Genomic DNA, 16903 nt, shown 5'->3' on the forward strand with positions numbered 1-16903 from the left:
GAGTATGGCCTTCCTTGACTTCATTAAAAGAAGATGGGTATGAGTTGCGGAGCAGGCCCACCTGAGCGAGGAGGACGAGACTACTCTGTGCAGATCGCACTATGTTGGGGTTCAGAGCAGTCTCCTCAAAACCAGAAGGAATGGGTCAAGGAGGGCGTGGCTTGTGAATCACTTTTTCACACAAACACAGATAGACACCAGATGCGATGGGCCCCATCCTCAAGGTTGTTCCATCAGATGATGAGCGAGTGCAGGATGCGGGCACACACTCAGCAGCTTGCTCTTACCTGCTCTCTCGAGCATGGTCTTAAGAGGCCTGCTCTTTCGGTCCTGGGACAGTGAGGGGTTTCCTGGCAGTACCCCCGGTGGCTACTGTCATTGCGCCACTGTGCCTTGTAGCCGCCCGTACTGGTGCGCGCCAACCGAAGAACCAAATGTATCCTTTTGGGCAGTAGACTCTCTAGGGACAGGTAAGTCGCGCGGTCACTTACTGCAGGAAGTGGTAGTGGGTCCAAAATGTAGTACTGCAGGACACTGTAAATAACACACCAAAAAGGGAATGTCCTTCCAGGGCTGTCCCTTCTATAAAGAATATGTATTGATTGCAGGTATGTGTAATGGAGCAGTAGACATGAGTATCAAAATAAAAGCACATTCTGGAGCAAAGTTACACTTCCAAACATTAGTATGTAATTTAACACTCAGGTGTCACATAACAGCTAACTCTGTGCATGGGGTTAAACATTATTCCAATCTACCTGTGAAACAGTCTCACTGGTTTGATTCACTGATGGTTGGAGCAGCACAGGAGGCGGCAGGCCGCGAAAATTGGACATAAATTACTGTAGTCCTCGGATGACGTTGCAATATTTGTAGGGGAGACTGCCCTATTCTAAGTTAAAAAAAAATGAGTAAAAAATAAACATTCCTAACAATAAAGATAAAACGTGTTTATTAATTCATTCTTTTGTTCCATGGCCACGTTCTTGTTTGGCACAAAACTAGCGTGCTTTGCAAAAATCTCAGGAATTCTACGCTTTTTGTGGCTAAGAGAGTAAGTACAAAGTTGAAAACATATTAAATTGGCACTTAATTCTTTTAGAGGACACTTCTAATTCTGCTTTGAAATAGGAAGTCATTGCGAACCAATGCACATTTTTCAGACTGTATCTGACAAACCAATGTTCCGGAGACAAGGGAAGGCAGAGTATCTCCCTGCAGCCGCCGCAGGATGACTGTAAGAGCATTAAAGGGAGCGTCTGGGATTATACAAATGCTGTTGAAAGATTGAAAAGCAGACAGCGAGGAAATGAATACTGGTGGGCGGAGTAAGCGAACATCACAGTTTCACACATGTGACCTAGCCTCCGATTCAACAGCTGGAGGGACGGCACACAATGTCCACCGCCACACTCCAAACCATCGCAAAAGATGGGAACATAATGAAAACAAAGGAAACACAAAGAAAACAGCCCTTCTCTAATCCGGTCGAATTACAGGATTCCCCTTGGATTTAGGACTAAATCTTCATTAAGGAGAATTTGCCTCCGAGGGCTTAGCGTGGGCCGTATCACTGATCAACGCGGGGCTGGCCGAGGATGGAGGGCAGGTGGGAATTCATTCCAAGCGCCCAGTGTGCCTCCTTACGCCCACCAATCCACCGGAGGGGGGGATATTAGCATCGGATTTCCAATGGTTATTAGATACACAACTGGCAGGAGCGTGGGTAGAGCGAGCAAGCTTACGTGAGTTGGAGCCAGATAACCGTGAAGCTTGCTGGTGTGGGCACAAGAGTCCACCCAGAATCAGAAGGCAGGTTTCCAGGTGACGGGATGGCAGTAAATGAGGTGGAGGTATTCCCATACGGACCCTAAAAGGACTTGACGGCGTGTGCTGGTAACAATGCATGGGATTCTAATGCTGCTTGGGGTAGCTCTGCTTCTTAGCAATGGTAAGTGATTTGGATGTAAATTTACATTTTTGGTGAAGGATAAATTGTTGGAGATGAGTAAACTTTGTTAAGGAGATCAAGTGATTTGCCCAGGCTCACACAATTTGGCCAAGGGCTGAAGCCATGACCAGACCTCAGATCTCCTTGTGCTATAGCCAACAAATGGCCGCCTAGACCGCATTCTTTTTGTAGTATGCATACTGCAGCCCCTGCTGACTTGTTCTTCAGTGTGTATTAATTCATTTTCACATGATTGAGCTTTGTGTCTCCCTCTGTCTGTGATTGGTTGTGACGAATGACAGAAATGAGGATTGAAATGAGGTTTGAAAACTTGACATATTAGCTTTATTTAGAATCTGTATTCTGACCTGACATAGGACAGCAGACTCTAAGGGGTCTGTTAGGATGGCCAGTGGATCTCCACCGCTGGCCCGGCACTGGAGATCTGCCCACCATATGTCCCTGGTTCACCCCCTGCCATATTAGTATGGCGGGGGGCCCCGCGGCAGACGGGAAGACCGTCCGCCGCTTTTCCGCAGGTCGAAATATCGACCGGGCGGAAAAGGGACTCAATATGGTCTGCAAGACACCGCTATCCATATTACTATGGGGCATTTCTCATGCCTTTCCATGGCGGAGACTCCACCATGGAAAGGCATGCAGTAAATGCTACGGGGGCCCCAAGGTGTTGGAGGGGTGGGGGGGCTGCACTTGCGGGGTACCTATGGTACTCCCCAGCATTGGCATGGACAAGGTGGCAGGCACGTTGTGCATGCGAATACACCACGTCCCTTCACAACATTGTGGCGGGCGGTGCTGTGAGCACCGCCCACCACAATGCTGTGAATGCGGGATGCCACCGCCACGGTGGCGGTGGCATCATAATTGACGGTGCGGGACCGCCGCACCGCTGGCGGACGGTCCCAGCACCGCTAGGGTGGCGGGCAGATATGAATCCACCGGCCATCCTAAAAGACCCCTTAATGCGCAGACACAGAATAAGGCCACTAACTATTTCCGTAGGTTAATGCGCTTGCTGCATAGACCAGCAGGCAGCTGCCGGTCACAGGTTCAAACAAGGTCTGCTGACTCTAGTCTATTCACTTTAATGAATTAAATGAACACAGACTTGGCTGCAGAACCTTACTTCAGATAAAGATTTTGGAAAGAGTATGTATGACGCTCCAGAGGTGAGGAGAAGGTGAGATGAATTGGGCAGGTAGAGTGGATAAAAGGTGAGAAGAGGTCGTGTGAGCCAAGATCATTTAAACAGAGATAGGCTTAGGGAAAGGTGTGATGTAGTTAGACGGGAGGATCTGAGATCACTACAAAGAGGATTGGAAGCAGTGCTTAATTTGTGCTGGTGGTTTCTGGTGTTTGCATTGGCTTTTAAATGTCAGCACCGACTTTAGTGACAGTCCACCACATGGTGGCGCTATCTTTTAAATTTAGAGATGAGTTCAATAACCATCTTTATTAAGCCAATATACATTGAAAATGAATAATACCAGCCTCTCACGCCATTATTATAGATTTGTGTGGCCTAAAATAGTCTAAATTATCACACTTTCAGGAGTGCGATGGTTAGGGGGTTATGTTGATACTGCTATTGGCAGCACTGGTGGGGTAGAGGTGGTGCAGGCTGCAGTGGGTTCTGACAAGAGTGCTGGCACCTACTTTTTTTTACAAATTAAGCACTGATTGGAAGGAGGTGAGAGAAAGTGGAAGGGGAAAAAGGAAGTGGGTTCTGAGTCAATTTCTATTGTAGGGGTTACTGAAAGAACTGCTCTTTGTACCACAGAATGACAAGTCCTGCAGCAGTCCAGCATCTTCTGCTCGAGGTCTAGTGTTGAGGGCATAGACGGGGATGCAGAGGTGGCACAGGACCATAGAGAAAGAGTGCATGGTTACAGGTGATAAAGATGAAGGCGTTGTGCTAGTAGGCAGAGAGTGGGTGGTGAGAATGCAAGAGAGAGAAAGAGAGGTGCAGCAAGAAAGGGGAGGTGGATGGATGGGGATCAACCCATCTGTGGACACGTGGCAGTTTAAAGGTAACCATTGAGGAGGTGCGCATCTTAATCTCTCTGTAACATTAACCGAGAGACAGAAACTCAATAATGAGAGTGGAGGATTAGGTATAGGTGTAGGGAGAAAAAGAGAGAGAGTGAGCCAAAATAAGAGAGAAACATAGTAAATCATAGGCAAAAAGAGAGAGATGAAAAGAGAGAGGAAAGGCAATTATGTAGAGAGTTAAGGGAATGAGAAATAGATAGAGAGAAGGGGAAAGTGGAGAGATGGAGACATGAACAAAAAGAAAGAGCGAGAGAAAGATATACATGTACACACACATACACACACACACACACATTATCTACTGGCGGTCGCCAGTAGATAGTTATAGTTAGGACCGAGTTCCCATAGGAAATCTGAAAATTCTATTTTGAATAACTTTGGCGCCGGTTGACGAATCCTCGCGAAATTTTCAAAACTAATGGGGCGCTCCGCTCAGCTCCTACCCTGAAAGTCTTGGGGTGATTCGTCAAGCGGGGGCTGAGAAAAAAGGGGGGTCCCAAAACGCATTTTCCTTATGCTTTTTCCCATAGGACCTTTAGTCGAAGGTACAGCCCGAACGGCTGAACAGAATTACTTGAAATTTGGCAAAGAGGTAGTCCTCAGGTCAGGCATGTGCCTTTTGCATATGTGGTGTCAATCTGTTCAGTAGTTCCTGAGAAAATTGCAGTTAAAAGTACATAAATATCTATATGCGCGCACCAAATGTCCGCGAGCGTAATTCTGATTGGTGGTTAGATGTCAGTCAACATTCCAATCGGTCGAAATCAGGATGTGTCGGACGCCATTTTGTGTGTGACAGTGAAAAAGAAAGGTGGAGAACGTGAAAAGGGGGCAGGGTAGAGAGTTCCTGACCCCCTAGCCTTTGTCAGGGGGTCCCTGAAGGACCCCGAAGGGTGAATTTAAAAAAAAAAATTTTTTTTAAAAATCGCAGGTGCGCGCATGGTGGGCGCACCGTGAGAAACCCTTAAAAAAAAAAAAAATTAAACTGTTTATAAGTTTATAGAAGATTTTAACTATGCTGTTCAACTTTATCCAAATAAAAAAAAAAAGAGCTGAGCCATTCCATATTACAGGATACAGTCAATCTATAACTATATACATAGGTAGTTTATTGTAAAATAAATGTATAAAAAATATAATAATACATACATAAATTAGCATTTAAAAAACCTTACAAATTCACTAAAAAACCATAGGTTTCACACACGTTATAGTTAGAAATTAGCATTTAAAAAACGTGCAAATTCACTTAAAAAACCATTGGTTTCACACACGTTATAGTTAGGAATTAGCATTTAAAAAACCTTGCAAATTCACTGAAAAAACCATAGGTTTCACACACGTTATAGTTAGGAATTAGCATTTAAAAAACCTTGCAAATTCACTGAAAAAACCATAGGTTTCACACACGTTATAGTTAGGAATTAGCATTTAAAAAACCTTTCAAATTCACTGAAAAAACCATAGGTTTCACACGTTATAGTTAGCTGGACATTTCACTCGTAAAAAAACATTGAAATTCCCCCGTTATAGTTAGTTCAGCTAACTATAACTCGCGCGACCGCAATCCACTGCTGATGACGTCACATATTACATCACTGTATTCACTAAGATACTGTTAATAAGTCAGTTATACAATTAATTTTACAAAAAAAACCATCCATTTAGACACTTATTTACCCATTTATTCTTCCATTAACCTTTAGATATACATATATAAAAAATATTTATTTTTCAGAAAGACACATATTCACTGGATGATGTCATCAGTGATGTCATCAGTGATGTCATCAGTGATGTCACTGACCATGTCATGAGTGATGTAATATGTGACGTCACCAGCAGTGGATTGCGGTCGCGCGAGTTATAGTTAGCTGAACTAACTATAACGGGGGAATTTCAATGGTTTTTTACGAGTGAAATGTCCAGCTAACTATAACATGTGTGAAACCTATGGTTTTTTCAGTGAATATATATATATATACAGTATGCTAGAAAATCGACATAATAGTTGATTTGTACAGATGGGTTTATATAAACGTACATTTTCGAACACTGTTAAGGTGCACTAACATATGAATGTTTACCTATTACAAAATGGCGCTGATGTTAGAGCGACCATATGAGTCCTTTCTTTATTTTGTTGATAAGGGTTACGTTGAAAAACATGGCGTTTCCGATGTGCTGGTGACATCGAGAAAGGCATTTTCGCCGAAACGCGTCTGTTGCTGGTCATTTGGGTATTTCAATAAATTGTGTTCAAAACGTCCTGCGAGTGCGACAATTTCCTTTTGATAAAAAGAAAAGGAGCCGAGAGAGATATTGTTGCGGAGTCCACACCCGCAAAGTCTGCACCTGCCTGCGAGTGCTCCGCTTTTGTGTGGAACAACGAGCGGATATATATATATATATATATATATATATATATATATATATATATATATATATAGATAGATATATAGAGAGAGAGAGAGAGAGAGAGAGAGAGAGAGAGAGAGAGTGAGAATGAGAGAGAGAGAGAGAGAGAGAGAGAGGGAGTTGGAGACAGTGGGAACGAAAGACAATAGGAGAGATAGAGGAATGGAGAGAAAATATGGGCCTTATTCACAAAGGTAAAGATTACTATTTTTTGCCACTGACAAACTGAGTTAATTGTAAGCTTATGGCTGCTGAGACGCTGCAGTCAGGACAGAGAACTCTGCACATAAAAAGCTAGGACAGACCTATCTTTTTTATGTGTGGATCTCTCTGCCCCGACTTTGAAGTACGCAGTTGTAAAGTTTGTGGGAAAAAATTTTGTAAACTTACACCAAAGTGTAAGTCTACCTTCATGAATCAGGCCCTGACAGCGCAAGAGAGAGAGGGTACCTCACTCATATCTGTTTACATATACGTCTCTCTCTACCACATTCTAACATTTTACCTACGTCACCATCCCCGTTTCTCTGTCAAACTCTCCCTTTGTCTGCCTCCCTGTATTTTTAGGTCTCGCCTATACAGCGCCCATGTTCTGCTTAGGAGAACCTTTAGCCGTCGCTCTGCTCTTTTTGGAAGCACATACTCGTGCTTGTGGCGGCATCCACCTTGCGGGAGCGAGCAGCGTCGCGCATGCTAATTGGCTGTTGCTCGCTCCCGCAAGGCACATGGTGCCACAAGCACGAGTGTGCTTAAAAACAGCTGCTTGGTTTTTTTTGATCTGCGATCTCTATTTCAAGCCCCTAGTGTTGCAGTCTTTATTTGGTGAGGTTTTGCTTCTGTACTGGGTTTTTGGTTCTGTTTCGATATTATGTAAAGTAAGGGTTTGGGCATGTGATTTGTCACCTTTTAACTTAGTGTGGTTCTTTGGTTGTGTCTTTGGCACTATTGTCTAGCCCTTTAAGAACATTAATATATTGTCCTTCTTTTAGTCTTGCATTGGAGTTTTAGAGCTATGACATCTTAACTCATTGGTGCCATAAAGGCTTTTGTAGTCAGTCGTTTAGCATCTGCTAACGTAGCCTGTGTGTATTCTTTTCCTTGCCATTAATCCAGATTTAAGAAAGTACTTCACAGCATTAAGCGAAAATTGAATATTCTCAGTTCCGCTCGGCATAATTTTATGTGCAAACGTTTTTCTCCGTGATCTTTTTTTGTACCCCTCCCTCCCCCGAATTGTAACTTTAGTTTGGGTCAATTGGTGTTGGTTGGTGAATGGAAAACTCTGACCAAGATAACCGATGAGTTCAGAGACACCATTTGACCACATTAACTGCGGAACGCTCTCAACCAACGTGATTGTCCTCACAATGAGCTCCCAATCTGACTGCTCCAGAGCGCAAGAACCTGCTGATGCTCCCAGCAATAATGGCACCCATGGGAATAATATAGGAACTATCACTTTCTCCCCTCTCTCGCATACACGCATAGCAGGTCACAGCACCATCATTCTCTGAGTCGGACACTGTGTTGTCGGGTAAAAAATGATGTGAACTTTTAGTTTTAGCACCCCCCCTTTAATTCTGAAGTTGACACTTTTGTTCCCAAAGTCGAAGTCTGGCGATCGCCAGTAAGGGCGAGAACTGTGATCTGCGAGACAAATGCCTACTTGGTGCAATATGAATAATGAAGCGGTTCACAGATATGCTTTCCTACCAAAAAACAAAACAAAAACAGCGACGCAGAATTCGACCATTCATAATTATTTGACAAGTACCCCCAATCCATGCACTCCAGGGATTACATCCGAAATTGGTGCAATTACTGACAGGGGAGGGTGATATGCATGGGATACCTCAGCAGAGATGTTATGACGCTACAAAGTGCAGTATTGCATGCAAAGTTTGGACATCTTCGTGCCCGGTTTAATGTCCCCAGTGATAAAGGGGTGTGCTGTGAGTTTACATTGCTAGATGCGCGTACATTTAAACGATGCAGTAGACTTTGTACCTTTGCTTGTTTTAAGACAGGAAGTGAGGTGGTGTGTTTTTGACAAGTAGCCCTGCTTGGTTTCAGGCAATTCAAGATTCATTTCTGGTCACTCCAGTCTTAGCTGCCTTTAGCCTTTCCAAATGATTGGATGTTGCTGCTCGGTGGCCAAGGCCAGGCTCCTCCACTCCGGGCTGGCGCGTTGCACTTCTAGACAAGGTACCTTTGGGAGGCACGATTGGTTGGGAAACTCAATACCTGCTTTCGGAATGGTTTTCAATACATTTCCTACAAGACCGTGGCTTACAAAGCAAGTGATAGAGCCTTTGAACCACAAGTATTTGAAAATATCAAGTGATTTACTACCCTTGTCTTTAGTCGTGAAAAACTACTCGGCAGGGTGGGAAGCATTTATGGTAGCTTCTCAGTGACGTAGGTTCCACTTATCTTCCTTCACATCTCAGTAGGTTGTACACATTTTTAAAATGCTTCTTTCTAACAAAGAACCTTTTGGGTGACCAGCAGCAAACTCCCAGATCATTAGAAATCTCTTTTCCGATAGACACGGTGTGCCAGATGGTGGACTTACACAATCAGTCACACCCCCCGAAATCAGTAGCTGCTACCGACACAACACACACCAAAAATTGCATCTTTTTACTACTCTGAATCCTGGATAAGCCAACTCAATGGTAGTTCCATTCATTGTTTGGGATCACTTGAAATGTGGGGCTTGATAGAGGAAGAGTTTGCCTTTGTTTTTTTAATTAGTTTTCAGCAGACTCTCAACACTTAATATTGACACCTTTGTGTGCTTTGCAGATAGGTTTGATGAATGCCACCTGAAATGTACAGCAAATACCACTTGAAATGTATAGCTTGAAATGCTTAGCGACAATGATTGTTATTGGCATTATTTTATTGTGTTCAGGAAATCATTTAACAACATTTTCTTTCTTCTGATGAACATCCATGTAGGGGATTCATCTGCTTAAATTGTGCCCTTGTAATCGTTTTGTCTAGACTGTTTATAGCTCATCCTAGATCTTGGGTTTTTTATTTTTACCCCACCGCTTGTATGTTTTCTGCTCTCTGGATGATCTACCAGTTCTGTCTTCTCTAAAGGTACTCTTACCCTGGCAGTACCAGCACTTCTTAGGCTGAGATGTAAAGTGTACAGGAGGTTTGCTGCCATGGGTGGAAGTGTTTCCATAAGTGATGCTAGACAGGTGCAGTGAAAGCACATACAAGTTAGGGTATTACAAAGATTGTAGTTAGCCTTGGTAGATAGACAGGACATTTACACACAAGACTGACCTCTCTGGGGGCTCACACATGGCTAAAAGTAAAATAAACTATTAACTTACAGTGGTTACATTTCAAGAAAAAACCCTTTAGTGCCTGCTTCTTTCTAGGGCATGCACCCAAGAGTTGGAACTCCTTATTTTACGTAAAGTCAGAGAATTTATGAAAATAGCTGAGGCAGCAAAAAAGTCATTCAATGAAAGGAGGGGGGTAGAGGGTGAGGCTGTCAGGCCGATCCGGATTTGGAATGTGGATATTCTGTGACAGCAGGCGGTCCAAAGTGGCCTATAGTGCAGGCAGTCACTGTCAATGTCAAACCACTGGCTTTGTCCCAGCCCTACCTTACCTGTCATTCACGCCTGTCCCAGTCTCACCCCTCTTACATGGCATTTCTTTCCTCGTTGCTCTTTCTCTCGCCATTTCTCCCCCTGCCAAATCCTTCGCCTTTCTTGCTTAGGTCCACCACCAGACTCTGCCCTGTCTCTTCCTAATCACTCTCCTTCTCTTCTCCCCTGCCTCTCAAGGAAAATTTGGAACATAGTAAACATGCATTCCTTTGGAGTGCTCACTGCAAAAGTAAGAGTCCCCTCAAGTCAACGATGGAAGGATACAAATCATCCAATCACAATACTGTGAGAACAAAATGTTCCCGTGTTGAAACAGCACAAGAAAACGAGAAAATATCAGGCGCCTGGGATGGGCAGCAAAGATAAAGAGCAAATATCTGACCCAAATACCTCTTTAACTATGTAAACTAGTAGACATAACAGGACTGCCAACATGTCTGTAGCTAATACTTAATGTGTGTGTCTGTATATAATATATTTATATTGGTAAATTGCTGCTTGTACTGCAGATTCTTTTATACAATAGTGCAGATGTTTGTTTATTCCTGCATCTTCTTGTACCACTTAGGGAGATTTAACTGCTGTTCATTCTGCACTGTTGTTTTCATGGTGCCAGGGGCTGTCACTTCTGGGAGGCTTGATTTTAACACTTCCAGAATGACTGATTTGCCCGTTTTAGAGGCTGCTCCTTCTCTTTCTAACCAACGGCTGATAAGGTAACTCAGCACCTCCTTCTACAGTCACCAGTCTGTCAGTCACTCTGAGCCAGCATTTCCATTAGCGCTCCCTGATTTCTGTTTTTCCTGTCATGTTTAGGTCTCGCCTGAGCCAGCGCTTTAGCGCTGCTCTGGCGAGAGCTATAGAAGACGGGGATTTGGAAGTGCAAATTAGTGCTTTTCAGGCCCCCAACTACAGTGCATGTGCGCCGGGCGCGCGCACCATTTGGCAGCCTGCGTGTACATTTCGCGGGCGCTTTGATGTTCTCAGTGAGCCGCGCGGCCACTGCGAACATCAAAGCGCCCGCGAAATGATTACTTTCACGAAATGATTACTTTCACTTTAGCGGCCGCACAAGTGAAACATACCCTCTAATTCTTCTTTGGGCCACACCTAACCAACCCTTTCATCCTTACAATCTAACGTTCACACCTACTTGGCAGACTGGTTCTCTGTTGCTCTTTCCTCCTCTGCTCTCTCTGCTCAGACTCCGTCCCTCCCCCTGTTGCAGCAGCTGGCATTACACGGGAGAGGGTGGCTCTTCGTGCCTACCAAAAAATGAACGTGTACGTGTATAACATAACTGGTGCTCATGTAAAGCGCTCCAATACAGAGTTCGCGCTATATAAATTTGCAATTAATAAATATAATGTGGTCCATGGAGCTTTTCGCTTTCAAGGTGCCTGCCTGTTCGTCTGATTTGACCTGCCAGAGTGATTGACCACGTCTGAGATCGCTCCCACACTCTGCTAAAAAAAACTCGGATTCCTTCCAGCTCGCATCACCCCTCACCCAAACACACTTATCCCTCGGAGGTGCACGAGATTATCTCTGTGCCCCCTTTTCTCTAACCCCTCTGTGGATGTGCAGTCAAGAGAAAGAACTCCCCCTACGAAGAATCCCAGGCCCCGTGACCTTTAACCCCCCCCCAGCACCAGCCTGGCTATCATTTACCCCCCTCACCCACCTCGCAAAGTGATGTCATTACTCACTACAGAGCATCAATTACAGAGGTGAGCCCTCATCACCCATCATCCCATTCGGCGCAGGAGCGCTGAATGGAAAAACAGCACACCTCATGTCCACCTTGCTGTGCCGATATGGAAGCCGCCGGGGGGCTGCCGTAGTGCAACACCCCCAATCCACATCTGGGACAAGCAGGGGGTCGCGCTGGGATGGAAGCTGCAGTTTCATTGACTCACCTAGACTTTGGACCTTACACTTACCCAAGGCAAGCAGATGAATTCCTGAAGACGAACTCCGCAGCAACCGCGCTAACCGCCCGAGCATCCTAAATGTGGATCATTTATATTTAGAGCAGGTGGGTTAGCACGGGAATCTGCAACTGGCACATCAGCCCAAGATCTCCGACACCCATTCAGCTATCTAACTGGGAATGTAACCTCTGTGCCCCGCAGTTCATGTAGACTGCATGATGCCAAGGGTCATTGTTCCTGCCCCAGAATTTTCTTCTAAAGGGGTGATCTATTTATCGAATTGTATTCACCAGAATGCATTTGGTTATACAATTTAAGCCCAAGACCCCAATTGGAGAGGATATGGCCTAACGGCCAGAGCTGCTGACATCGGAGCTGGGGAACCAGGTTCGAGCCCCGACGTCGGCTCAAAATCCTGGTATTCTGGACAAATCGATTAATCTCCCCGTGCCTCCCAAAATTAATGTGTCCGTGTGTAACGTAAGTGGCGCTCAAGTAAAAGCGCTTCAATACCTTCAGGGCGAGTGCACGCTATGTAAAACCGCAAAACAGAAAAAAAACAAGAACATGGACTAGTCGGTAAACTGCAGCCATCCGGTAAACCTTAGGAATGCTTGACATATGGTCATTATTCCTGCCACCACCCCCGGAGTGTCTTCTCACGCTGCTTTTAATTGGATCCATATCATGTGAGACACTTCTTGCCAGTCCTGGATTTGAAATCAACAGCATGTGCATGCTTTTAGATCGAGTTACCTTATGCTTTACGGTTACGGTGACTTGTGACCAGGTGGTATAACGCTAGTGTGACACCACTTTTCCATTGCTGGACTTTGCCTTACATAATATTTTCATCAGCTGTGTTGGTCCAATTGAAATGAACCCAGACTACACTCCCAGAATACAATGACCTGTAAAATGCCCAGGAATGCAAACGTGGTGTTCTCTGACATGGAGCTATCTGATCACCCTGGTAATGGTAACAAGCATTGGCATAGCCAATAGGTCTCGCTTTTGGGACCTTATAAGTGTTTAACTATGCAACAGTTGCATAACTAAATACTTATAAGGTCCCAAAAGTGAGACCTATTGGCTATGCCAATGCTTGTTTTAGAGTCGGAAGTAAAAACAGAGGCAATAGGATTTATAGAGCTCCGTAAGAAGACGGGAAGTAAGTCCTGCGCCTGGGAAGCTTGCAACCTATTTTGCAAGTGCTCACTTGCATAGCAAATGTCTTCTTTTAGTACTTATATTTTTTTGCGTTGATGGGGACTCTTTTGCTTAAAAAAAGACATGTATGCCACCGGCTGATGTGAGGATCGGACGTTTGCTGGAAGAGCAGACCCTTAGGGGCGGACATGCTAGCTGCACTTCCAGCAAATAAGTATCTCTATGTATCGACCTCTTTGGGAGATCTAAACAAGGCAGAAGTGAAGCTCGACAAACCAAACACTAAAAGGTACTGCCTTTTCTTTTTTACTCTAACGTTTGTTTGACCGTTGTCTAACTTTAAATCACCTATCTATTCAGCAATGGTTTGTGAATACGCGTGTAAGTGTATAACCGATAGCTTGACAACAAAGGCTTTCTATTAATAACAAGCATTGGCATAGCCAATAGGCCTCGCTTTTGGGACCTTATAAGTATTTAGTTATGCAGCACAATATCCTTGGTGCAACAACATCAACTGCTGCATGGCTAAACACTTATAAGGTCCCAAAGGCGAGGCCTATTGGCTATGCCAATGCTTGTTTATTCTGGCTGCTTTACCTTTATGTCTTTACCTTACCTCTCTCCCTAATTCTTTACTTCTCCTGTATCTCTCCCCCCTTCTCCATTTCTGCTGCCTAAACCACTATCTTTACTTCACTACTTTACTCCTGCCTCTTGCTCCTCCCAATCTTATGTCTCAGCAGATTTGGAAGTGCACACATAGAAAGAGGGGAGAAGGGGCAAGGCAGGGTAAGAGACTAAAGAGAAAATCATATGATTTAACCCAACAGTGTAATGAAACTCCTTCTACAGAGCAGTGATACGATTTTCACTGCTGCACCGAGAATGGCAGTTTTGGTGGAGAATTTATTTCTGATTATTAATATGTGAGTATTACTATCCAGCAATTAACAGTACAATTTCAAGAGCTTTGGGCACTTCTCTTATTTTAATATCATGCACTAGTCCAGTAAACAACCCCCAACTCATCGCGTCTTTGCAACAATGAGCAGAGCCGCCTTGTTAAACACTTCGAGGCAGGATTTACAAGAAGGTGCTGCAGCGTGGCACCGCAAGCCCTTTGGTTACGCCACGCTGTGGCACTTTCAGAGCACAGGAATGCGACATATTTACAATGATATGTGCTCTCCCCTGTGCTGGCTAACAAACAGTTGCCATGCACCGGCACCCTTTTACCATGGTGCAAGGATGGCTGCGTCATGGGATGATTGTTTTTGTGCAGGAAAAACAATCACTACAGGCATTTTCCCCGCATTGAAAGAGGAAAGAAACAAGGAGAAATTAAAACATGTCTCCTCATTGCGCCTCACTACGCCACCCCTAGGGTAGTGTAGCATGCTGACGCATTTCCAGGTTTCAATTCTCAATGCGCAGAAGTGCTTTGTGATTCAGAATTTTTATTATGAACCACAATGCACACTTTGTGATCTCTTGCATGTTGCACAGGAAAGGGGTGGGTGGCCGAGGTGTATGTTTTCCCCTTGCGACTTGCAATAGTATAGATGCAAGCAGTCAATCCTCTACAGTTTACACTATGCTTGTGCATAGCGAGGCCATCAAGAGGAGCCAGTGTCCCTCAGGACATTGCACGTACTACCAGATGTGCAAGTCACTGTGTGCCACTTTATGTGGCATTCTGACATCTGTCTCTTTAAGAACCAGGGGTGCAAGGCAGACACATTCTGAAAGAGACTCCTGGAATGGAGGTCGGCTTGCCATGGCAGGTCTCCATCCGAGTATTTACAATTTTCTGAATTGAGTTGCAAGTCAATTCGTGCCTCTATATATATCCTTGAGGTGGGTGGTTTGCAACTTCTTGTGAAATGTACCCTCGCACTGAGAGGGGTATATGTTTCCTCACACCGCAAAGAGTTAGAATGGCCATGGAGCACTGGGAACAAATTCTTTGTACATGAGACCCAAGGACCAGTTCTTTGTACATGAGGCACAAGGAACAGCTTCTTTGGATATGAGGCCCAAGGACCAGTTCTTTGGACATGAGACCCAAGGACCAACCTCTTTGTATCAGAGGCCCTGTAGTGAGGGCTGCAATTTATATACATACACTGCTAAGTTAGCATAACCGCGTTAGATGTTAGAAAGCCATCTTGCCACTTTGGCTGCTTTTGCACACGACACTGCAGTTACATGTTATTATTTGAAAAATGCTTGCTCGCCTTTTCTTCACATGAGAACTGTCTGTTGTTCACATCCCTAGCCATGAGCTGCGACCTTGGTCTGAACATTGTGTAAAGAAACAGTCTGGGTCGCTAGACGGTGCATGTTTTTGGGTTCAGGTTGATCGGCCCACTATTTAGCCATAACACGCACACAGCTGCAAATACCTGAGAGTCGAGCGCTTTTAACCCCTTCAGTGCCCATGACGAGATAGTCTCGTCATGGAGCGCGGTTGCGCTGTGCCCATGACGAGACTATCTCGTCATGAACCCCGCCCGCTAATGAAAGGCCCGGCACAGGGCGGGGAAAGGGCGGGGCACTGAAGAGGTTAATTTTGCTGGCTGCATGCTTAACACACACATTCTGAAGAAGAGCTTTCCCAGGAGCAGAGCACACCTGAGCCTGTGATGTGATTCAACTAAGCTGATCTTTACGGTATGGGGTTCCCCATTCAAGCCTAGAGACCTTTTATTATATAATAATATTAGTTTACTAGCGAAAGGAAGGTGGCTGTATTCCACTGTCATTTGTAATATGATCTCTCCTTTCATTTTTTATGGTATTGTAACAATGCTGATGGTTTTGATTTTAATCATTTGTCTGCTTATGTTAGCCAAAGTACTACATCTTAGGACAGGAGGAAAGTAAAATAAACTCTTTAAACTTAACGTGTCTCTGTTTACTCTTGTTGTGGACTGATATGAGAATAATAACGAATAGGTATTTCTGATTCCCACCATTCCTGAGAATACACTAAGTCGCTTGTTCTGGGTTGTCTATACATTGGGACCGCCGAGATAAATACGGATAACGAATGGGACACTGATGCTGGTCGGATAGGGGTTCTGAGGTGAGTTTTTGGTACACCACAATTCACTGAGGTCCTGGTTTCCTGCGCATAGTTCTGTGCATGAGCAGAATCCATGCAACATGGCGCACCTAACGTTTGGTCTATTGATATGAAACACCTTAGTAGTGCTTGTATTAGTCCATGACTCCCTCACTCTTGTTTCCGGATAACGGGAGTGACGGATTTTAACCTGATAGGTTCTTTCAAGCTTGACCATTAAAAAGGTTTCTTCGATTTCTGAACCCTTGTTCTACTGATTAAACTTGTTGTTGATCTTCTGTGTGTCCTTATGGCGGTCGACATTGCTGCACATAGCCGTACACCTCTGCGACGTCATTTGATGACTTATGGGGTATTTTTGTGCTGAGTGCAGATGGGACCCATCCTTATGAGTTGTTCTACTCTTGGGTGACACTGCCAGCAGTGAATGCGGATGATAAAACGTTTCACTCGTATACTCACACGCGGGTCCCAGCCAATTAAACGCCATATCGGACGCTAGAGATCCCCCTTTCAGCCTGGCAGCATAGCATTTGGTTTAATGGCGTCCTTCCCCATGCGGTTGCACCGGCTAGAATGGGCCCTTTGTCAATTCCAGGGGTCACATGGCCGGGGCTTGCCGGATTTA

At 44.6% G+C, this 16903-nt stretch overlaps 1 protein-coding gene across 1 annotated transcript in view; it reads left to right on the forward strand.

Moving 5' to 3' along the window:
- The first annotated feature begins 1621 nt into the window (after positions 1-1621).
- LOC146868657 (uncharacterized) overlaps positions 1622-16903 on the forward strand; it is a 54383-nt gene continuing 39101 nt past the window's right edge. The window contains exon 1 of the mRNA XM_085615954.1: positions 1622-1951. Coding sequence (XP_085472080.1) covers positions 1903-1951 — 49 coding nt within the window. The 5' untranslated portion in view covers positions 1622-1902. The remainder of the gene's footprint in view (positions 1952-16903) is intronic.

The sequence above is a fragment of the Triturus cristatus genome, chromosome 1_2, assembly GCF_964204655.1.
Source record: "Triturus cristatus chromosome 1_2, aTriCri1.1, whole genome shotgun sequence".
Lineage (NCBI taxonomy): Eukaryota > Metazoa > Chordata > Amphibia > Caudata > Salamandridae > Triturus > Triturus cristatus.